At 39.1% G+C, this 23298-nt stretch overlaps 1 protein-coding gene across 2 annotated transcripts; it reads left to right on the top strand.

Annotated features, from left to right (window-relative positions):
* Positions 1-2267: 2267 nt before the first annotated feature.
* Positions 2268-13664, top strand: gmppaa (GDP-mannose pyrophosphorylase Aa). 2 transcript variants are annotated; one of them, XM_058082852.2, is made up of 13 exons: positions 2268-2410; positions 2885-2982; positions 3073-3176; positions 4215-4407; positions 4571-4630; positions 4715-4845; positions 4989-5003; positions 8057-8191; positions 8275-8372; positions 8452-8498; positions 8618-8710; positions 11201-11369; positions 11446-13664. In XM_058082852.2, the coding sequence occupies exons 1-13, from the start codon at positions 2284-2286 to the stop codon at positions 11544-11546; spliced, it is 1371 nt and encodes a 456-aa protein (XP_057938835.2). In that variant the 5' UTR covers positions 2268-2283; the 3' UTR covers positions 11547-13664. The 2 variants fall into 2 exon arrangements, with proteins under 2 accessions (XP_057938835.2, XP_057938836.2); XM_058082853.2 differs by lacking the exon at positions 4989-5003 and having other exon boundaries at positions 11446-13662.
* Positions 13665-23298: the final 9634 nt, after the last annotated feature.

Below are 23298 nucleotides of genomic sequence, written 5' to 3' on the forward strand. Positions count from 1 at the left end.
CCGCACTTCCTGGTTCACAGGTCATGCTCAACCCGCCCCACATAGCTGGCCAAACACATGCCTGCAACAGAAGAACCAACTGACATAGCATACACACCTATTCCAACGAAGACACAAGCGTACAAATACATGTATTTAATTGTGTTGTATTCAGATATCTTTTTATCGCTTGCAATAATCACTGTTTTTCATATGTACATGCTGGCGTTCGTGGTTTCTCTCGTGTGTATAGAATCTATACACCACGAACGCAGTTGGTTCTTCTGTTGCAGGCATGTGTTTGGCCAGCTATGTGGGGCGGGTTGAGCATGACCTGTGAACCAGGAAGTGCAGGAATCGGTGTGTGTGCTGTGCTCTGATGGTGGAAGTGTGAATAATAAAGTTGACTGGAAGCAGCCGTTCGCCGTGTTCTTTTTTGGTATTGAAATCCTTAAGCAAAGATTGATTTAAGCTGCTCCACATTGTTCTATACTATAGAACAATGTCGAGTGCATTATTGCCCACTTTTAATGCAGTTCGGCGCAGGATCGGATATATGGATAGTCCGGTTATATCGGTATTTTTTCCGACTCCCGAGAATATCGATATAACGAGACTTTACTGTATATAAATTATTACTGACCGGGGAATGAGGTGGGTTTCTGAAAAGCAAAAAATGGGGGTTTTCCCACAGATCATTTGGGGGATAAGAAATCTGCAATTATGTTGAATTGCGAATAAATGTTTTATACATTTACAGAGGCATTACATGTTTTTTAGTCAGTGACTATGCAGCATTCAGTCACAATTTTTAATGATTAATTCTCACATTTCCACATGTATATTGTGATCATGTTTACAAAGCACAGCATTTTGATTTTGTTCCTATTTTAATGCATTCATTCATGTTAATTTACACACTAGTAGGTACAACCACATTCCCTTGTGTACAGGTGTTAAATACTAAATATAAATGTTATACTGTTATCAACGTCACAGCCATTGTTAGTAATAAAACTGTACAGTGTCTTGAAAAGCCTGTTAAACTGTATGAGATCTGCTGACACGTCACCATTCCTACTTTGCATTGTTGTTTTTTTGTATGTCCTACTGAATATTCATATTTTAAAGTATCAGTGAATGAAATGCATGTTTTGGACAGCCTTTTACATGATACTGAAGTCATTTTTTATTTTAAATGTGTCTGAACGCATTAATTTGATGAGAACAGTAGCTTCCTGTTGACATTTCACGTAAGCAATAAGGTTTGAGCTGAGTAGGTTATTGCTTTATTATACAGCTTTAGTGCGAGTTATTAAGTTTATATGGTGCACTTTCCTTTGAAATGAGTAATTTGCACTAATGGAAATGGGACACTCCTGTGATTGGCTGGTGACCAATCCAGGGTGTACCCCGTCTCACACCTGAAGACAGCTGGGATAGGCTCCAGCACCCCCGCGACCCTTGTGAGGATAAGCGGTAGAAAATGAATGAAATGGGACACTTTCTTCAATGATAAGACCGTGGCTGATGGTGGCACTCACACTTGACATTTTAGGGAAACTTTGTATACATAGCTGTGTTTTGATATACACTGTTGGGAATGACTGTGCCAGTTTCTACTTGGAATATTATCCTCATATTATGCATTTAATGCTTTCCTAATGTTGATAGAAAATATATCTGAATATGTTAAAACTCTTTAGATTCCTATGTTTCTGCTGTAGAAGAGTTACAGTATACCGAAGCCCTGGTGACTTGTTGACTAAAATGTTACTCTTGTTTGTTTGATGCTGTTGTGCATCTGATTTGCATATGTTTCAGTTAGGAATACCACCACATGGGAAACAGTTTGACTTTAGGTTATGTTTTAATGAGGAAATATTCAAGTAAACATCTCCAACTGTGTGCAAGCTGTTTGTTGTTGTCTTATTTGGCGCGTTCTAGCCTGTCAGCTGAGTTCTTTTTCCCACTCCTTCAACCTTTCTCAACTCAAATAACAAAACATACATCGATAAAACAGCAAGAGCATGAAGTCATGAAGTAATATATTAACCACTCGGGTGTCAAACTTCAAATTGTTATAATATGCATTAGTAACATGACAGTCCAATTGTCTAGTTGTCTCTTTTTGTATAAACAACGGACAGCTTTTGTATGCAATTATTGTTATTATACAAATTATTATTATAATAATATTATTAGTGCTCTATTTCTTTATGTCCCCAGGGTGCGCTTTACCTGATTACCCCAATCCACTACTTCCGCTCCACGTTTTCCACGTGACTGCGACGTCACATTTGTATGCGGAAGTATGCATCAGTGAAAAACAGTAAATTACACCCATCACCTTATTTTAAACAGAAACAAAACATCGGTTATCTTTTCAATATGCTGAAGGCGGTTATTTTAATTGGGGGTCCTCAAAAAGGTGAGAACAAAGCTTTGTCTTCCGCCGTTTGTTGGTTTTCGGTGTGTAAGAATGGAAATGCTAACATATAACGCTAATCAGTTTGTGTACATGTCGATGACGTGGCGTAACACACGCGGGGATAACTACAGCGTTAACATTTGATTCAATGAGAGTTGTATTAAGATTGAACATACATAGCAACACTTGTAATATGTTGGTTATGTGATAATGATACCTTTATCAGTGCACCTGTTACTGATATTTTGAGATGCATTCAGCAGAAGAGACGCACACACGTTAATTGCTATATTTACTGTATGTACAGGTTGTGCTGATATCGCATTTTAAACGGAAAACCTTGGCATTAACACCAATTATTTTTCTCAAACTGGTGTATTACATAATTTATCATTGTTGAGAATGCAAAGTCAGTATGCCCTAACAAAACATCACTCTCATTCAATCCTGTGTGATACCTACATGCCTTGACAGGTACGAGATTTAGGCCGCTGTCATTTGAAGTTCCCAAACCATTGTTCCCAGTAGCTGGTGTGCCGATGCTGCAGCATCATATTGAATCATGTGCCAAGGTGGGTATGCATGCTTTGCCAACTGTACTGGACTTATTTGTACCTTACATGGTATTTGTATCAAATGCTTGTTTTTGTCTATCTTAATAGGTGCCAAATATGAAGGAGATCCTGCTCATCGGTTTTTACCAGCCAAATGAAGAGCTGACCAGATTCCTTTTTAATGCTCAACAGGAATTTAAAATTTCTATCAGGTAAAGAACAACATATGTAAATATTGGTGTTTGCAACCTCTTTATTAAGTGTTTTGTCATTATAGTTTCTAGTACAGGGGTCACCAACCTGTCGACTGTGAGCCACCAGTCCATTTTTGGAACTTTGCCGGTCGATCGAGATTATTAGAAAAAAAATACTATTACATCAGTGCCGCTCCCCTCCTAGGGACTGACCAACAAGCACACATTTTGACCGCTGAACATCCGTCCGTATGCTTTGCCGTTCTGCGGGCATGCAACCCGCAAGCTCCAGCCAGGAGCCCATTCTCCAAAATCCGACTGGAGGCTTACATCGGCTCGCCTCGTCCCGCAGTGTTCACAGGTTGTGTTCACAGCAATGTGCCTGCTCACACAAGAGTAATTATTGCACCTTAGTGTGGCTCAAAATCTGTCTTTAACTCAAAATTATGGCACAAAAATAACCACATTGATGTGCACCTCCAGAAAACGTGGCTCCTTAGGATTGCAGCCCCTCTCCCCGCAACCAACAATGCTCTTCCACAACACTGAGCCATTTTACTGTATTTAATGTATAGAAAGATACATGATGATATACTGTATGTATTAAGTGCTCTGAATGAACTGACTATGCCAGTCAAGCTAAAAGTTAGCTCACAAGTCTAAAAAACACAGAACGTTGGAGCTTTGTACTACTGTACTATTGTACTACTAATGATGTGGAGGCAGTCCCAAGACAGACATAACCGTCACCAGGTCTGGATTGTGTATTGACAATGGCAATTGAAGACATTTGTAATCTAATAATTCCAAAAGGAAAGTTTATTGCAAATGTTGATTCCAAATCGGAGGGTAATGTCCACACAGGTCTAGCAGGAGGGCTTGGAGGGGAAAGTAAATAAAATAAACAACACATTTTGATGTATGTATCAATGACTGACTGATTTTTACCAGTCGCCGCTAGGCTCGGAATGTGTACACCCTGTGAAAAGCCGGAATCTATTTTACTATATAATGTTGCTTTTAAAATAAGCAGAAATACTTGACTGTGCACCACAGGTATTTGCAAGAATACGCAGCCCTGGGCACCGGAGGGGGCATCTATCACTTCCGAGATCAGATCATCTCTGGTGGTCCCGAGGCGTTCTTTGTCCTTAATGCTGATGTGTGCTCGGCATTTCCCCTGGCAGAGATGCTCAGCTTCCAGAAAGAACACGGAGAACCAAATAGCTTTGTTATTCTTGGAACAACAGTAAGTTAGTGTGATTGGCAGTTATTGCTGTCTTTTATACTATAGAACCACCTTTTCTCTGTTTGAATGTAATAATATACACTTGGCATTGGTATTTCTTGGTATTTACATTTCTTGTAATTTGTACCATTTTTAAAAACACCATTTCATCTTCCTTCCACAGGCAAACAGAAAACAATCTCTGAATTATGGCTGTATTGTGGAAAATGAAGAAACAAATGAGGTATATATTTTCTTTTCTTCTACATATGATATTCATCGTCGTTTCCACTTGAAACTATAGCATTTTATTTGGTGTCTTATTCAGGTGTTGCATTACGTGGAAAAGCCGAGCACGTTTGTGAGTGACATCATCAACTGTGGTATCTACCTCTTCAACCCTGACATCTTCCAGCATATCGGCACCGTTTTCCAGAAGAATCAACAGGAAATGCTGCTGTAAGTTGCAGAACGTCCCATCAGAGGTCTGCGGGCGGGGAATAATGCATGCCAAAATAGTCCCATGTTTTTGGTTCTCTTCATTTGTCTGTTTTCCCCTTCCTTCCCCCACTATGATTTCTGTTTGCTCTCACAATCATCAGTTATCCATATGATGGGTAAGTTGATCCATGTTGGCTGCATGGTGTGGGTATAGAGCACTTATAGTTTGGTGTAAGATGCATTGCAGCCACCCATCTTAGGGCTAAACTAGCATAGCATGCTTTGTGAATGTTGCCCTTGCAGTTCTTTTGCTCACTTTGTCTTCTGGGCTTAAGTAGATTATGTATCAAAGCAGTGGTGACACACGGGCATAGTTGAAAATATTTTCAAAATATTGTTACTGCTAAAAGTTAGAAAACTCGTTCCACAACATTTGATATCCCATTGTTGCACCTTCAGCTCACAACTGGTGAGGCTATGCATTAGTACGATCAAGTCAACCTCACTCCTTGACGCCTTCATTTTCCGGCCCTTTGTATTGAGTTGTGGACTCCTATAGGGCAGCTACACACGTCTGTTTTAATGTATTCAACCCACGGCCCACCTGCAGACACGCCCACTCCGTTGTGGTTTGTCACACTAGTGAGTACTTAAAAGGAGTTCCGGTTCCGATCCGGAAGTAGAGACTGGACAGTCCCAGGTTTCTCAAGAAAAGAGGTTACTTCAAGACATCTCTCAATGGTAAGTAGCTTTAGCATTTTAGCGTAATTGAATGTGGCCACTAATTGTGGTGGGGAACGGCTATTAGCAACCCTGCTCCCTGGTTGCAAGCACTTTTGCTCCATGACTTACACAGAATAAACACAGTGAGGACACTGATAAACTGTTACTTACCGCTTGCTCAGTTCACACGACCAAGTAACAAATACGCTTGCACGCTTTAGTGCTCTCCATGTATGCATTTTGTTGCATTTTGCTGGTTTTAGTTGCAGGAGTTCGGTCTGATGAACACCTTCGGAAAAACCCTTGAGCTGCAGTGACACTGACCGTAAATGGTTGCGATTGGTCAGCTTGTCAAACATTATTTCCTGTTTGTATACTCCACTGCATAAAAATGAAGCACATTGATTAGTTCTAGGTGGACAATTACCATTGTTCGCTTGTTACGAAGGAATTGCACTTTGAACTATGCACTGCTGATGAAGAGAAATCTGTCCTTAATTTCTGTATTGTACGGTTAAAAAATAAAAAAAATCAGCCTACACAAACATACACAAAGACTACCCAGCATTAAATGTACTTAATAACACATTTTGACATTTAAAAAAAATTTCAGCTTTTCTTTTGTTCAGTCGTGTGCTAGATGTTGCACACGGCACTCCCAACTTCTTCAAGAATGTCAGTAAAGGTCAAGCCCACTCTGCATACCAAACCAGCCAACAATCCACCTCAACGAAAATTAGCACAGAATCAGCACTATTTCTGGGCTCATCACGAAACTTAAAAGTAATGGTAGTTGCACGGCAAAATCTCACTGGGACTGCTTTGCCTCTAACCACACACCCTCTTTTTTTTTCGGCAAGTCTCCCATTATGGGTGGAATCCTTAAAAATATTCCTTTAATCAATATTTAACACACTGTTTCATCTCTTAGCTCTCACAATACACTTGAACAGAGATAGTGATTAGTATGGATAGCCATCCGCTTCAGGTTTTGATCACTTGTACAGATGGGCTTTGGTTTGAACCTTCCACTGACACAAGTGATGCATTTTAACTCTAATCGGGTTTGCATTCAATTATGACCGCTGCCATGGAGAGCAACAGATTAATAATGAATTGGCTCTATTTTTTAAGACAAAATAACAATATTATAAATCATATTGCCAAGAGATGAAAAAGAGATTAATTGATTATGATCCATAGTGGTCTAATTTTGAATGAAATGAAATTAGGGTCTTGTGACAGACAAAATAATGCAACTGGATGCTAAACTTGATCTGCTTCAGTGGTAAGCAAACTCCTGACACAGAAGGCATATGACTCTCTACCTTTACCAATGGTGGTGTCCATAACTTTGATATGCTTCTCCCATTTTCATGTCACCTCTCGCGACTAACTGCTCCTCACCGTGCCCTCCCAACTACAATGGGAGCTGAAGTTAGGGAAATTAGGGATGGCTCTAAACGCGCTGTTTCAGAGGGAGTTGTAAAACTGGAGGTTTGTGATGTCACAGATGGCCTGGCTTGTTTATGTGAGCGTGTACTATAGACCAGATACGCTCTCTGACTTCCCCCAAGCTACTTAGCATTGAGGGACCTCTTTTCTTGAGAAACTTTGGAACTCTACTTCCAGATCGGATTCAGGATCCAACACTTACGGCTGTATTTTAAAATTGAACATTTTAAAAAGATACATTGCTGTTTATTATCAACGCCTATACCGTTTGGGTTCGCACCTAGCGGCCAACACCGGAAGTCCTCCTAAGGACTTGGGAGTATGACCAACCACAGCAGAGTCAGCATCCCTGGAGGCGGGCCGTGGGTGGAATAAATTAAAACAGGCCGTTTTGGTAATGGTAATGGTTTAATTTCATTTAAACATGCATCAGATTACAATTGAGTGCATCACATATTCAGTTCACAGTTCCACATGTCCAAAAGGAGTAGGAAGAAGCAAAGCTTATTAAATCCCACCCCTCCATCTGGTACTTTTACAATCAGTAACTGTTACATTTGTTCACTTCCTGCTTTCTAAAATACACTTTAGGGTTGTTGTTTTTTTTTTTAATAATGCACCATGTACCGAAGTACAAGGTGATATGACCATACTACATAGTATCACGAGAAATCCAAAGAAATATAGCTTCAATCGGCACAGATCCTGGAAGATCTAAACTTTAGATTCTAAAGGAATCCACAACTCAAAACAAAAGGCTGAAATGGGCATAATAGGTTCCCTTTAAAAACAAGATTAATACAATTAAAAATGACTAAATATGACTGTAATTAATAGCAATTATGCTTTAATTTGACAGCCCTAATCATGAATACAGATTATTGTAATTAGATGCTCTCGGCTTAATTTTTTTCAGATAATTTTATCAGCAAAACACAGGAAACTGATATAAGCCATATAGTAATGACAAAAACCCAATCCATCCATCCAATTTTTAAGTTTTAGATTATTTTCTGTCATCTGATCTTGAAATCTGTTGTGTCCCTGGCAGAGAGGAGACAACCAACGGTTGGCACAGAGCCGAAGCCATCAGGCTGGAGCAGGACATTTTCACTGCCCTGGCTGGACAGGGGAAGCTCTATGTTTTTAAGACATTGCATTTCTGGAGCCAGATCAAATCTGCTGGGTAAGTGTGAGACATTCTACACGGCATGAAGTTATGTTTTGTGTCATCCTCTAGCCACTGTAGCTATTTCTTTTATTTCATAGGTCTGCAATTTATGCAAGTCGATTGTACTTGAACCAGTATCACAAAACTCATCCTGAAAGGCTAGCCACGAACAAAGAGGGAGGCCCTAAAATAAGCGGTACTTCTCATTCACTTCTTAGCATCGCTACAAACAAACAATGCACCCATCCAGTTTTTGATGTATCTTCTTTATCAAGGTAATGTCTACATCCATCCTACCGCCAACATCGACCCTACAGCTGTGGTAAGCCTCTTTCAGCCTCCTCTGTATTGTTAGAACTTAAGTTCTGCTTATTTCTTTGTATCACTGGTAACCACCCCAAAATGCAACACTAGATTTCATGTCATCTGTTTGTAATGCAGTTGGGTCCTAACGTCTCTATTGGCACTGGGGTTACTATTGGTGCTGGGGTTCGAGTCCGTGAATCTATCATCCTCCATGGTGCAACTTTACAGGTAAGCTCCCAAAGCAAGCTTGTTAAGGTTTCTATTATTGTCACTGTAATATACCGGGAGGTGACTTAAATAGGGATCCACTGATCTACATTGTTTCCACTGTCTGCCGGTACTGATACCAGATCTTTCTTTACTATAATATTCAATCATGCCAAAAGAATATCAGCAAACGTAGCTGTCTCCATAAATGCACACAAGAGCTCAGTGTTCACGTTTTCACAGACAGTTGGTCAACACAGAAAAACGGGTCTTGACATTATCGTTATTGTTGATTTTATATGAAGTTGTCATTGACCTCTCTCTAAAGGCAAGTATATTAGGAAGCGACCCAGTAGTTTTGTGTTGTGTAGATGTCCGACTGTTTTGTGGAGCAGTTGTGTGTGTGTGGCCTGACAGCTTTATTTGCTGATAGCATTAAAGCACAGCCGTGGCTCATGGATCTGATATCTCTGCTGGTTGTATTGTCAATTTACATGTGAATTATGTCGGTATCTGAACCTGATATATAAATATTCATTCATTCATTTTCTACCGCTTTTCCTCACGAGGGTCGCGGGGGTGCTGGAGCCTATCCCAGCTGTCTTGGGGCGAGAGGCGGGGTACACCCTGGACTGGTCGCCAGCCAATCACAGGGCACATATAGACAAACAACTATTCACACTCACATTCATACCTATGGACAATTTGGAGTGGCCAATTAACCTAGCATGTTTTTGGAATGTCGGAGGAAACCGGAGTACCCAGAGAAAACCCACGCATGCACGGGGAGAACATGCAAACTCCACACAGAGATGGCCGAGGGTGGAATTGAACCCAGGTCTCTTAGCTGTGAGGTCTGCGCGCTAACCACTAGACCGCCATGCCGCCCGATATATAAATATAAATATATATATATAGTTGGTTAATTAGTTAAAGCCATCAAATGTTTGAAAAAAATTGGATTTTGCTTTGTAGTGGCGTGTGCCGTCATGAGGTTGAGGCCAAGGGCTGAGCTTGTCACTTGCAATTCTTTACCAAAACGCTATTGGGCATTGTTTTCCATAGAGAGACCAACCACAACTTGGTGACTAGCTATTTAGCTTTTGTTGTAGTAGTAGTAGTGAACAATGGCGACTAAAGCAACGTCCAGATCATTGATATAGATATCACTGTGATTAATAGATTAGATATAGATTTCACTGTGGGTAATGGTGCTGGAACGTTTGAAATTATAATTAAGTGGATTAAGCGATAGAGACCCAGACAAATCACAGAGGCTCCATTTGCACTGCAGGTCTGAGTTCCCAAATCTGATAATACAAGTAACACATATGCATTATTACTGTGTTTATATTCACATATGTACACAGATGTGTACAGATGTGTTTTTATTTGTGTCATTTACATCACCATCACATTGGCAGGGTCTATCCTATCTCTTACAGTCACAGTTACATTGGCAGACATCAGATACATATCTGAAGAAGCCTGATTCCGATCTGGGATTATTGAATTTCATGTGTTTTCCTCTTCACGCTACCACTAGGAGGCAAAAAAAAAAAAAAATGGAATTGTGTCACTTGAACCGTGTCGTACAAATCCGGTCACAGATGAGACACAGCTGGTAGAACACAGGCCAAGACACAACAGAACCTGGCAGGTGAGGCCACGTGCAAAGCAGACAGAGACTGACAATAAGGAGCCCACATGATGAAAAGCAATAGCCTCGGTACAAATATGAATTTCACAGCAATGTCAACTGATAAATTAAAAAGTAAGTCAATCAAGTCCTGACTCTCTATGACAATTCTTGGAATTAAAGAGCGAAAGGAAGGAAGTTGAAGGGAATTGTTTTCGGTTGACTGTTGCATCAGGGTATTTTTCCGCCCAAACTAGTTCTGGAGCACATGCATAAACTCAGAACGCTGTAAACCGATGACCACCTGTAGTCACTCGCCACTCTGCACATCTAATTTTGCGGCTTCACACACATAAATTACCCACTTTCAAGCCCAAAAATGTCTAAATGAACAAAAATACAAATGTTATGCATTGAGAAGACACATTTAAAGGCATAATACTGTAGTATTCTACACTTCTCACTAGGTGTCAGTAACATTGATGAGACAATAGCCACCACAGGAAGTGTGCTGTATTTCTACAGGTGATCAAACCTACCTAAGATTTGTCAGATGAAAACACAATTGCTGCATAAGGCTTCCAGAGATGATACTACGGACCACTTCAAAAATTCTTCTTCTTATTATTATTATTTTCTGTTATTGTTTTTACTATATTGTAAACAATATAGATTGTAAAGATGACAATAGGGGTGTTATATCATGTCTAGAGGGCTCTAATGGAACCAAATAACGACGATGTATAACAGGGATTGCTGTACATATTGCAATTGTAGATTTCAATATTTTTAAAATGCTTTTAGGCTGATGTAATTTCTTACCAAGTCTTGTGATGGTTCATTATTTAGAATGATTTCTTTTTCCCCTGCAGGACCATTGCTGTGTTTTGAACAGCATCGTAGGTTGGGATAGCACTATTGGTAAATGGGCACGAGTAGAAGGAACCCCAAGTGACCCAAACCCCAATGATCCGTACGCAAAGATTGACAGTGAGACCCTCTTCAGAGAAGGAAAACTCACACCATCGATTACTATTCTCGGTAACGTTTTGTTCATGAACTTTCTTCGAGTTCTTTTGACTTTTTGGTGACAATCCATGTTTTTTCTCACCCCCAGGTTGTAATGTGACGATTCCCCGAGAGGTAATAATACTCAACTCTATCGTCCTCCCACACAAAGACCTCAACCGCAGCTTCAAAAACCAAATCATTCTCTAGTTAATCTTCTTCACACTTTATTATTTCCTCACTGTCATTGGTGAGGGATATGGCCAGCCACGTGCAGACAAGCGCACGCCCGCTTGAGTTACTGTATATAAGATGTCAGGTGTGAAGATATGGGACATTCATTAAAGCGTTTTGAAAGATAGATTTTTATGTATTTGTCCCTCGGGGCTTTATGCATCATTGGGTGTCAGCAGTATTCAAGAAAGACCAATCATACATGTTGATTCACCTTGAAAAGTTAACTTCACCAAAGTGTTAAATTACAGCCAGTGCAAGAGTAATATGTTTGTTGGAGAGTAATATGATGGTGAAAAATATATACTAGTGTATATATATATATATATATATATATATATATAGATGACCATTCTATATTTTTCAAGGACACTGCAGAGCAGTAATTGTACGTAAATACAAACTGTGCTGCTATTTGTAGCGCTAAGTGTCACTAAAAACTGCCTACCGGTACAATAAATCAGCGACTTGATATTTACATTGCAATCAATAGCATTGTGTTTTCTTTGTATACGTGCTTAGCAGGGGAGCGTAAGTGACAGTGTTGATAAAATCAACAGCACGTGGTTTAAGTTAAGCATTTGCAATTACTGGAGAAGGTCTGCCCATTGACGGATACGCCACATTAGCATTTACTTAACAAGCACCTCAGCACTCACTTCTGCACTTTAGTTTCAATTATTGCTACATTAGGGAGAAATGGAAATTGGGATTCCGGAGTTGTCGTCATTCCTACAAGCAAATTCACTCGCTTTACTGCATCAAATAGGATTAATTTATTTGGAAAAACAAACAAACCCCGCTCCCCACCAAGTGTTTCCACGTTGTGTGTATTGTAGTTTTAATACTGTTTTTGTTAGTCACTTTGAGTTAATGGTGTTTGCAATGTACTGTACCGTGCTGCAATTTCCTCAAGGATATAGGGTGTTAATGCTGTTTTTACTCGACAATGGAAACACTAGCTGTAATTTCAGGGAAGGACAAGCTGTCAAACACAATCATGTCAGTAAAATGGTTCAGGAGCTTTGCACTTCAGAACCTTGCAGGTAAAAAAAAAAAATGTCTGAGGGGAATCACCAAGGCTCAGCTCCCATATGTGGAATTGCAGCATGGTATTTGTTTCAGACATACTTGACAAGTTACATTTTGTTCACTTCCTGTGTGGGGAGGTAAAAGGAAGGTGTTACTTTTTGTAATGTAAAAGAAAAAAAATAGTAGAAGTAATGAAATAAAGTTAGAAAAAATGTTAATATTGTAAATAGAAACAAGTAAATCAATAACATTGAAGATGAATATGACTGAATCACACAATTGTTAAGTCATTTCTGCATGGAAATCGACTTATTAGTCATAATCACTTACATCTGTTTTGTAATATTGTTTAATATGGCATAATCTTTGTTTGTTATTGTGGAATTGTTATTTGTTATTGTTGTGCTGTTGACTTCCAGCTGCATAAAGTCTTAAAGAATTTCCCTGTAAAGCTACAACAATTTCATCGATTATCCAATTAATCGACAACTATTTTGGTGTTTGATTAATCATTTAAGAATTTAAATATTCTCTGATTTCAGCCTCTCAAATGTGAATTTTATTTTAAATTTCCTGAATCATCCATGAAAACAGACCCATTATCTTTTGCGTTTTCGGCAAAACAGGATGTTCACATTCAGGTTTCACGTTGGAAAATAGTGATGAACATTTTAATCTCTTTTGATATGTAGTGTTTGGTTCATGTGGATTTAGTCCGTGTAGGCCAGGGGTGTCCATAGTGCAACTCCGGGACACATTTAAAAATATATAATTTAACACAAAAATATTAATCAGCAATATTTTACAAGAATAAAGTCAAAATATTAAGAGAAAAAAGTCGTAACCTATTATAATCTTGTAACCTTGTAATCTAGAATAATAATATAAGGCGACATGTTTATATAGCATAAAGCTGAAGTATTAACAAAGAAATTTTTTTTTATGAGAAATAGGGCAGCAGCTGTCGATTATTTTAGTAATCAAGTATTCTAATGAGTGTTTTTTTTATTAATCGGGTAATTGGAAAAAACATATCTTTGCTTGGTTCAAGAGCAATGATAAATACAAGAGAAAATAATTTTACAAGAATAAAGTTGGAATATTATGAAATTTTTGTAATTTAGAAATGTTTTAAATTTCATTTTAGTACTATAAATATCAAACATTAGAAAAAAATCATGAAAAACAAAGTTGTAATTTTTGGAAAATTAGGTTGCAAAAAAGTTATACATTTAGAAGAAAGTTGAAATAATTATAATAATAATTAAATAATTTAAAGAACAGCAGAAATGGGATAGTTAATTTCACACGAATAAAGTCAAAATACTTCAACGAGAAAAGTCACATTTTTATGAGAAGAAACTCGTAATATTATGGGGAACATTAATGTAATTTTTGGAGCATTGATTTGAAGCATTGTAGCATTGAGTTATTCAAGAATTAAGTTATTTAAAAAAAAGGCATAGTACAGGGCTTAAAGTAAAAAAGATTCTGTTTTTGTTTTTTTTTTGTCGCTGGTCATATTGAAACGCCAGAGATCCGCCTGATAGTATGAGAAATAACCAACAAAATGAAGTTGTAATTTTGGGAGAAAATGGGTTGGGGAGGTAAAAAAAAAAAAAATTGGGAACAAGAAAATTTACTAAGAAGAAAATTTAAATACTTTGAATTTTTTTTTTAGGGAAAAATGTGGGGGGAGTGAAGTTGATAGTAATTAATGGCCTTTTTCACCTACGTACTGTATAGTACATAGGTGATATATATCGTATTTTAAGTCACATTTTTTTTTTCATGGGTTGGCTGTTCCTGCGACTTATACTCCAGAGCGACTTATAAATGAAAAACCTTTTTGTTACATAAACACTGGACACCTTTTCTGTTCATGTTTATTTTTTGTGTAGCTGAATAACCATTGTGTTAGCATATCTTACATCTATTCAGCCTGTTCTCTATTCTTTTATTGTTAGAACTTGCCTTCCAAGAGGACGTAATGTCTGTTTTGGTCAAGTAGTTTGGAAAATAAATTACCCGCAAAAAAAATGCGACTTATACTCCAGTGCGACTTACGTATGTTTTTTCTACCTAATTATGCATTTTTGGCCTTGTGCGACTTATACTCCGGAGCGACTTATAGTCCAGAAAATACGGTATATAAACTTTTATATAAATAAAGTTCTTGCATATCTACATATGTTGCTTTACAAAATATCCCTTGCAAGTGACCCTTGCATCCTTTCAACCGATTCCTCTTACAAATAAGTCAAAGTCACGGTAACATTAAGGCAAAGTCAGGCACTGACTACCATAATGTATCTGCTAAAAAAAAAATGTTAAATGCATAAGTTTGAGTCTCCATTCTTTGAGGTGCCTACCACAGGCGTAGACTTAAAAGTACTTGCTATATCTCCCATCTCTGCTGTGTGTGCATATGTTTGCATATCAAGCAGCGCACATGACTGATAAGAATAAATACCTGCTAAATGCGCTTCAAAAGTCCACTTTTGCAATGCATAAAGAACTCTTCTGAGTCTGCTGCTCCGCCTCCGGCATTCTCTAAAGGAGATTGAAAGTTTTCAGAACAAGTCACATGGGAAGGAGATCAGCATGTTTATTTTTTATTTTTTACTGTACTTTTTGTCCACATTCCTCTCTCTAATTTAATTCCAACATGAAGCCAATGTGCCAAACCATCGGGAAACATCTAACATTAATATTAACAAAGGCAGAAAATGAATAGTGGATTATTGCTTCTTATCGCATATTGCTTATCCTTATTATAGCGTAATCACATGCGATACGCAACAAGCACATCTTGTTAAGTGATAAGAATAATTGGCTGCATTCCCGGTGGAAAATCCTAATGAAAGGAATAAAGAAAATACAATAAGCCTCGGTGGATGTTGTTTCCGAGCAGCTGAGTTTGTTTGCATGCGTGCGCGTGCAAGCACGTGTCGGTTTGGGAGTTGTCGGACTATGGGCGAAGGTCCAGGGATGTTTCCACCTGAGAGGACAGGTGGAGGGTCCGCATGCGTGTGAAGTGAGAAGAAGATGCCTCACAGAAGCCTAAAGGGCTGACAAATGAGCTGTCAAACAGGAACTGACATCTCAAACTCACACATGGTGAGGAAAAATAGCATTTGGCTGTGAGGCATTGCCGGTGAATGCTAATGTTTTGCTAAACTGCACTGAAAACGCTCAAGCGCGCCAGTTGCCTCATTCCCCCAACAGGTGCGAGGCAGGTGGTTTTGTTCATCACGCTGCGGATGTGGCGTGTTTCCCAAATGTTACGCCATGGAGTATCTGATTTAGGGAGATTCAATGTGTGAAGCCCCCCCAAGGATTAAAACGCTAAAGATAAATGAGTCTAATTTGCATTTATGTGCTAAATATTGCAGAACACTGTTAAACACAAACTGCTGCAAAGGTTTTATCACTATGCATATATCGTATATTGAAGTATGTAAAACTGACACAAAGGGTAATTAAATTACATACTAGAACATTTGACAAAACCTCTTGAAAATGTGCCAATTCATTGAATTGACCAATTTTTTTAGATGACAGCAAATGCCATGTTTTTATGACACTGCAGCAACAGCGCCTCTGCATCCAAGCCGTACACATCGTTTTGTCCACTTCAAGACATGTTGTTTTACCTCCATTTTTGTTAGTCTTTTACTATTACTATTTACTATTTACTTATCTCACTCATCCTTTCATCCATTCATCATTTCCAGGCAATTCATTCATTCATCCATCTATTTTCTACTGCTTGTCCTCACAAGGGTGGCAGGGGTGCTGGAGCTTATCCCAGCTGTCTTTGGGCGAGAGGCGGGGGGTACCCTGACCCTGGACTGGTGGCCAGCCAATCACAGGGCACATATAGACAAACAACCATTCCCACCACCATTAACCTAACATGCATGTTTTTGGAATGTGGGAGGAAACCGGAGTACCCGGAGAAAACCCAGGCATGCACGGGGAGAACATGCAAACTTCACACAGAGATGGCCGAGGGTGGAATCGAACTTGGGTCTCCTAGCTGTGTGGCGTGTACGCAAACCACTCTGCGCCGTGCGGGCCCTGCATAAGATTTAAGCAAATAAAATATTTTTATCAACAAACATATTGGTCAGTAATCCCTCGTTTATCACAGTTAATTGGACCTGGCTGTGATAAGTGAATTCCTGCAAAGTAGGGTAACTTATAAATTATAATGTTTTTGTTTTTAAAAATTGAATATATTTATGGTTAGAGCATTGAGAACCTTTAAATACAGTTTTTCACATTATTAGGGCCGTCTAGACATGAAATAACATCCCTATTGTCACGTGTACTGTGTATTGGAAAAATGCTGCAAAAATGTAAAAATCTGCAATAATTTTATAAAAAGTTAAGTCTTAATATTAAGAAAAAAAATTGTAACGAAACAAGGAAAATTTAGTAATTTAAAAAAAATAGTAATTTTGCAAGAATAATAACATATGTAGTTTGATATAGTAGCATAAAGAGTAAAGAAAAAATATATTATAAAAAAACAAAACAATTCAAGTTAAATTTTTTTGGAGAATTACGTAAAGTGGCCTTGCATTTTTTCATTGTTCAGTGTGGGCCCCGGTGGAAAAGGTTTGGACACCCCTTTGTTGCCTCGTGGTTTCCATGCATTTGTTTATTCGTGGCAGCTTAATGCCTTTGTACATGAATAGCAAAGCAATAAAAATCAGAGCTGAATGACAGCATTGTGTTGTCTGATTGTGATTGCTGTCATGCAACTTTGATTGCATTAGTACCTTGCAGTTTGATGAAATATGTATGATGCATTGCACCGCGTCTCTTGCACTGTTTAAAAGACAGAGGGTGTAAGCCAAGTCGGAAGCCTCAGAGTGAAAACCGTCTTAGTTCCACTTCTCAGCAGACTGAATTTCCATCACACTTTTCAGCGGCTCTATCCCTGGCTTTTCCTTGGTCGGTGCCTTTTAACACAGGATTTAAAGCAAGAATTGGATGGAAACAAGAGAACTCCTTGCAAGTGGACCAATGCAATTGTCTATTATTTGGGAAAAGTCTCGCCATTAAGTCCTTTTAAGAAATTGCCATTTGTTGTGCCCGGTAACAACGTGCAGTTTCTAAGTGGAAAAAATACAAGAAGCACGTTGCGCGTTTTAGGGATAAAAACACATTCTCCACACACGGAACATACTTCCGTGACCATCCTTCAAAATAAGAGCGCTGTTTGCCCTATGTCATGAAAAATATCTTCCACATTCAGTTGGAATTGCATGGGTGACTACATCTTCCTTCATCACAGGCACAGGCATTACAGATTGTTGGAGACTTAGTAGCAATGTGTGCAGAGGCAGACATCCGCAAGTCTTCCAGATCCTGAAGCAGCAAAACTTCACACTACCGCCACCATATTTTACTGTTGATATAATGTTCTTTTTCTTATATGCAATATATACATATATATATATATATGTATAATATATATGTAACCTTCCAAACAAAAATTTTCCTAAAGGTCTTTGGGACCATCTAGATTTTTTCTGACAAAGATGAGACATGCCCTAATGTTTGTTTTGTTCTGTAGTGGTTTTCATCTTGGAACTCTGCCATGCAGGACTTTTTCTACCCAGTGTCTCTTTTATGGGCGTCACACACGGGAGGCGACATCGCTTCTACTATTCATTTTTAATCAAACCTGCACGATAGGGCTATTCTAATATTTAATTTTGTTTGATGATCTGAACCATTTTAGTGTGACAAACATGCAAAATAAAAATCAAAAAGGAAGCTTTCTCTTTTGTCTACTATATTGGGTGATACACGTGTTAAGGTGGCAATAGGGGTGTTATATCATGTCTAGAGGGCTCTAATAATGTTAAAAACTGTATTTAAAAGTCCTAAACAGGATTTCTATGCTCTAACTATGGAAATATTTTATTTATAATAACTGAATTTCTGTGAAGTAAGATTCTTTATTTCAAAATGGAATACATTTGTGGTTGGAGCATTGAAAACCTGTTTAGGACCTTCTAAATATAGTTGTTAACATTATTAGAGCCCTCTAGACATGAAATAACACCCCTATAGTCACCTTTACACTTCTATTACTCAATACAGTAGACATAATAAGAGTAATACTGATGTGCATTGCTGTAAATACGCTGCACTGTGGAATTTTTTGAGTGCTTTTTTTCATTTACAGGTATGAATGCTGGTCGAGGCAGAGCGTCTCCCTTGAAGAAGAATTGCTTTGTGTGAAGTTGAGTCTCTCTCGCTTCAATGGTTGTCTGTCTGCACCGCACATTGTCTTCTGCTTCCTGATTGGCTGAAGACAATTATTAATCGAGCAGCCGCGCAAACTGCTGTCTGCAGTCTTTGTATATTTGCAATTTTCTCTTAGACAAATCCACATTGTTGACAAATTGTTGAAGTGCACCCAAAAGGCAGGAGAAGGAGGACGATGCTAACCATATCACAAGAGTTTGGACTTCTGGAAGAGCTGAATGAATGAAGAAGGTACGGCTATACAGCTCCATTATGGAATACTGTGAAAGCATCTTGGGTTTGGAGGAGGACTGCAGTAACAAGGATATAAAAACACTACAACACAGCGGTACAGCGCCAGGACAAACGACATGGTTACAGGATCACGTGAGTAACTTAATCATTTCTTGTTGCCAAGCTGTAGGTTGATGATTAAAATTCAGTTTTGAACTTTTTTGAGAGGTTTAAACAAGAAATGTGAGGGCATGTCATGCCTGTCTGGTCTGAGGAACGTGTATAAAGTGTATGGTGAGCGGTTGTGCGTATATAAAACATATATAATTAGTTGGTTATTTCGCTGATTTGACTTGTATTGGGCTATTTTGGGAACCCATCGTGTGATAAAAAAAGGCAACACTGCATTTGGTATCGATGTATTGGCAATATTCCACATGATACATTTGTGACATCAATATTGATCTGTTTATTTACTGTTTAGCTAAGAAGCATGACTAATTGCCAGACGATCAACAGGTGTGGTTCATCACTCTGCCAGGAGGAACCAGAAGTAGTGTTATCTTCTATTTGGTGTCCAGGATAATTTGATGTAATATATAATTTGGGGTGGCGGCACGGCGGTCAAGTGGTTAGCGCGCAGACCAGACCTCACAGCTAGGAGACCAGGGTTCAATTCCACCATCTCTGTGTGGAGTTTGCATGTTCTCCCCGTGCATGCGTGGGTTTTCTCCTGGTACTCCGGTTTCCTCCCACATTCCAAAAACATGCTAGGCTAATTGGCGACTCCAAATTGTCCATAGGTATGAATGTGAGTGTGAATGGTTGTTTGTCTATATGTGCCCTGTGATTGGCTGGCGACCAGTCCAGGGTGTACCCTGCCTCATGCCCCAAGACAGCTGGGATAGGCTCCAGTACCCCCCGCAAAATGGATGGATGGATTGTTAATATAATTTGCTTGCTATAATATTTTGGTAATAGCAAAGTCCTGTTAAAGAAAATCCCCATTTGTTTTCATGTATAGAAATGACAAAAACATGTTTCCTTGCAGTTTGAAACCAGTGAAGCTCGTTTATTTCCTCTAGGGTGTATGTGTGGGAGGTGTTATCGGTCCAAAAGTAACCTTATGCAATAATCATTTTATGTGAAGATGCAACTGCATTCATAAATCAATAGTGGTCAGTCAACAGAGCAACTTGCACGGCCGTTGACAGCACACAGTAACGAAGCATCTTGTGATGATGTGCTGTGGTTGCATTTGGTATATGTTGAGATTAGTGTTCATGAATAGAAAATTCCACCTCCCTGGTGGAATTTTGCTTCTGCTGTGTTGGAGAAACCATAGACTTATCTATATTGATATCTTGTGAAGTATATGTAAGCACGAGCATTACACGAGCTGCTTGTGTGCTATTAAAGTGTTTGCAGGCTCCCCTGCAAGAGTATGCCTTTAATGCACATTATTCCTGTCATAACCTAGTTATATTTTACTTGACTCCACAAATTGGCGGCGACGCAGTAGGAATGCAGTTTCATCATAAGAGAAGGGAAGAAAATAAGTTTATGGAAGGAAAAGAAGGGCATTTGATGTATGACGTCGCTAGAGGTTACTAATAATTCAATCAAATATTCAAGTGCGGTTGCAGTGAAGTGCAAGTGCGGGTAAAATGTAATTGGATTTTTATTGATATACAGTAATCTTATACCTTTTTTAAGTTGAGTTTTCCAAGTGTGTTGTTTGTGTCCAATAGAGGGCACTGTGGTTCTCTTTGAGGCCTGTCTGTGTGTGACCCTGTTGGATGGTGGTGTTTAAACACGGCGTTGCTGCATCTGGTTGACTTTACGGCACTCTGTAAATAATCTGCTGCATAATATTAGACTTTTATCCTTTGACTATGAGGGCATGCCACATTTATTTTGGATTGGGACAACTTTTGAGGCTGCCGCTGAGAAGATTGGGGTCCCACTGTGTTTCACCATGCATCAGTAATTGTAGATGTGTGTGTGTTGAATTTTGTTTTCATTGGAGAAGGTACACAAAAGTCAAAGTGAGTAATAGAACCAAAAATGAATCCATAAAAGTGTGCAGAAGTCTTTATATTTAAGACATCTGTGCAATGATATGAATGTGTGTTGGCACAACCTTATCACCCGCAGTACCTGCATTGCTTTAAAATGCTTTCTTTTTCTTGCATTATTGCGATTCTGACTATTTTCTTCCCGACTTGACACTGCTGCTGCTGCTGCCTTCTCTGGTGCCCTCTGAAGCATATTGACACTGTCTGATGATAACCATCTATGTTGCGTTCCACTTTTTTCACCAGTGAAAAAGCATTTTCATGAAACAAACAAACAGCATTTATTAGAAAGCCTTGGAACCACAGATCTGAATCTATATTAGGTCTAGGTCTATATTTGCTCTATGACATTAGAGCCCTGCAGACATGAAATAACACCCCTACAGGCACATTTACAGTTGTATTACCCAATAGAGTATACATAATGTGTGTTTGGCAGGAGATGGTGCCGGGGTTTCAGAGTTGAGTTTGCAGCCGCGATGCTAGCTGTTGTGATGTTAGCTGTTGTGTAACTGTGCCTGTTGTGAGATCATTCAAACCTGCAATAAAAGCCTGTTTTTCCGGTGATGTAGTCTGGTGCTTGTGTGTCTCAGCAAAAATTCTAGTAACATTACTGACACCTCGTGACCAGTGTGGAATACTACATATCATCACGTTTTGTTAATGAACAAGACGCACATTCAAAAGGTATTCTAACTGCAATCTGAATATTAATATACAGCAAGGGTCTTAAACACGCGGCCCGTGGGCCAAATGTGGCCCGCAGGACACTAGTTTGAGGCCCCCGCCTTGATATGAAAGTTTAATGTTAGTGCGGCCCGCGCAAGTTTGATATGGATGCTGTATGGTATCATGTACCCAGAAAAAATTATTATGTTTGATTAATGTTCATGTTAAAGGTTACGGAGAAAACCCACACAGGGATGGCTGAGGGTGGAATCGAACTCGGGTCTCCTAGATGTGTGGCCTGTGCGCTAACCACTCGTCCCCAATAATGCATGTATAAAAGATTAATTAAAGTTTATATCATGTGATTTCTATTTGAATTAGTGTATGTATGTATTTGATAAGGGGCGGCACGGCGGTCGAGTGGTTAGCGCGCAGACCTCAGACCTGTGGAGTTTGCATGTTTTCCCCATGCATGCATGGGTTTTCTCTGGTTATTCCAGTTTCCTCCCCCATTCCAAAAACATGCGAGGTTAATTGGCCACTCCAAATTGTCCATAGGTATGAATGTGAGTGTGAATGGTTGTTTGTCTATATGTGCCCTGTGATTGGCTGGCGACCAGTCCAGGGTGTACCCCGCCTCTCGCCCAAAGACAGCTGGGATAGGCTCCAGCACCCCCGCGACCCTCGTGAGGAAAAGCAGTAGAAAATGAATGAACAAATGAATGTATTTGATAAACCAACCAGCAGGACTGGTTTTGTGCCCCGTCCCTTCAGCCAAAGCCTTATTGAGAAAAAGACCACTGTTGGTGCAATAATTTGAACATGGAAGAAACATAAGATAACATTGCATTGACCCGGTCAGGACTAATGAACTGGGTCATGTACTTCAGAATATTGGATGAGAACCAGCTGGTCTCGGCAGAAACACTAACGGTAGGTTGTGGTTAGTTTTTCCAGCATGGCAATGACCAAAACATACAGCGAAGGCAACAACATAGTGGCTCAAGAACCTCCTGGATTATTAACATTGTTAATGTTGCCCCTCCACCACCTGGAGGGGTTGTATGCCTTGAAAATCCTGTGGTACAGAATAAGAAAGACAATCCATGATGACTTGACGGATATTCACCCTCTGGATTTATTCTTCCTCTCAAAAATAACAACACTTTAGATATTATAAGATGATTACATCAACAATTACCAATTTGCTTCCAGACACATTTCACATTTTTCAGTTAGCCTGCTTCATGCTATAAACTGTACATTAAAGCTGGCTAGCATTAGCCATTTCGCTTATGTTCAAATGCTCTACAACACATTCTGTAACAAATATTTGGCAGTCAGCTGTTTACTCTAGCAACTTTCTAAACTCTTACAGCCGTTAAAATATAAATTATCTCTACTTTGTACTAACCTGTGGTACAGAATAAGAAAGACAATCCACG

The sequence above is a fragment of the Doryrhamphus excisus genome, linkage group LG12, assembly GCF_037039965.1.
Source record: "Doryrhamphus excisus strain RoL-2023G ecotype Guam linkage group LG12, RoL_Dexc_Guam_v1.1, whole genome shotgun sequence".
In the NCBI taxonomy this organism is placed as follows: Eukaryota; Metazoa; Chordata; class Actinopteri; order Syngnathiformes; family Syngnathidae; genus Doryrhamphus; species Doryrhamphus excisus.

Excerpts from the sequence above, each read along its gene's own strand:
- gmppaa (XM_058082852.2), top strand. The coding sequence starts at position 2,284 with ATGCGGAAGTATGCATCAGTGAAAAACAGTAAATTACACCCATCACCT. Across the intron at positions 4,408-4,570 it reads TTGTTATTCTTGGAACAACA|GCAAACAGAAAACAATCTCT; the intron begins GTAAGTTAGTGT and ends TTCCTTCCACAG. Across the intron at positions 11,370-11,445 it reads ACCATCGATTACTATTCTCG|GTTGTAATGTGACGATTCCC; the intron begins GTAACGTTTTGT and ends TCTCACCCCCAG.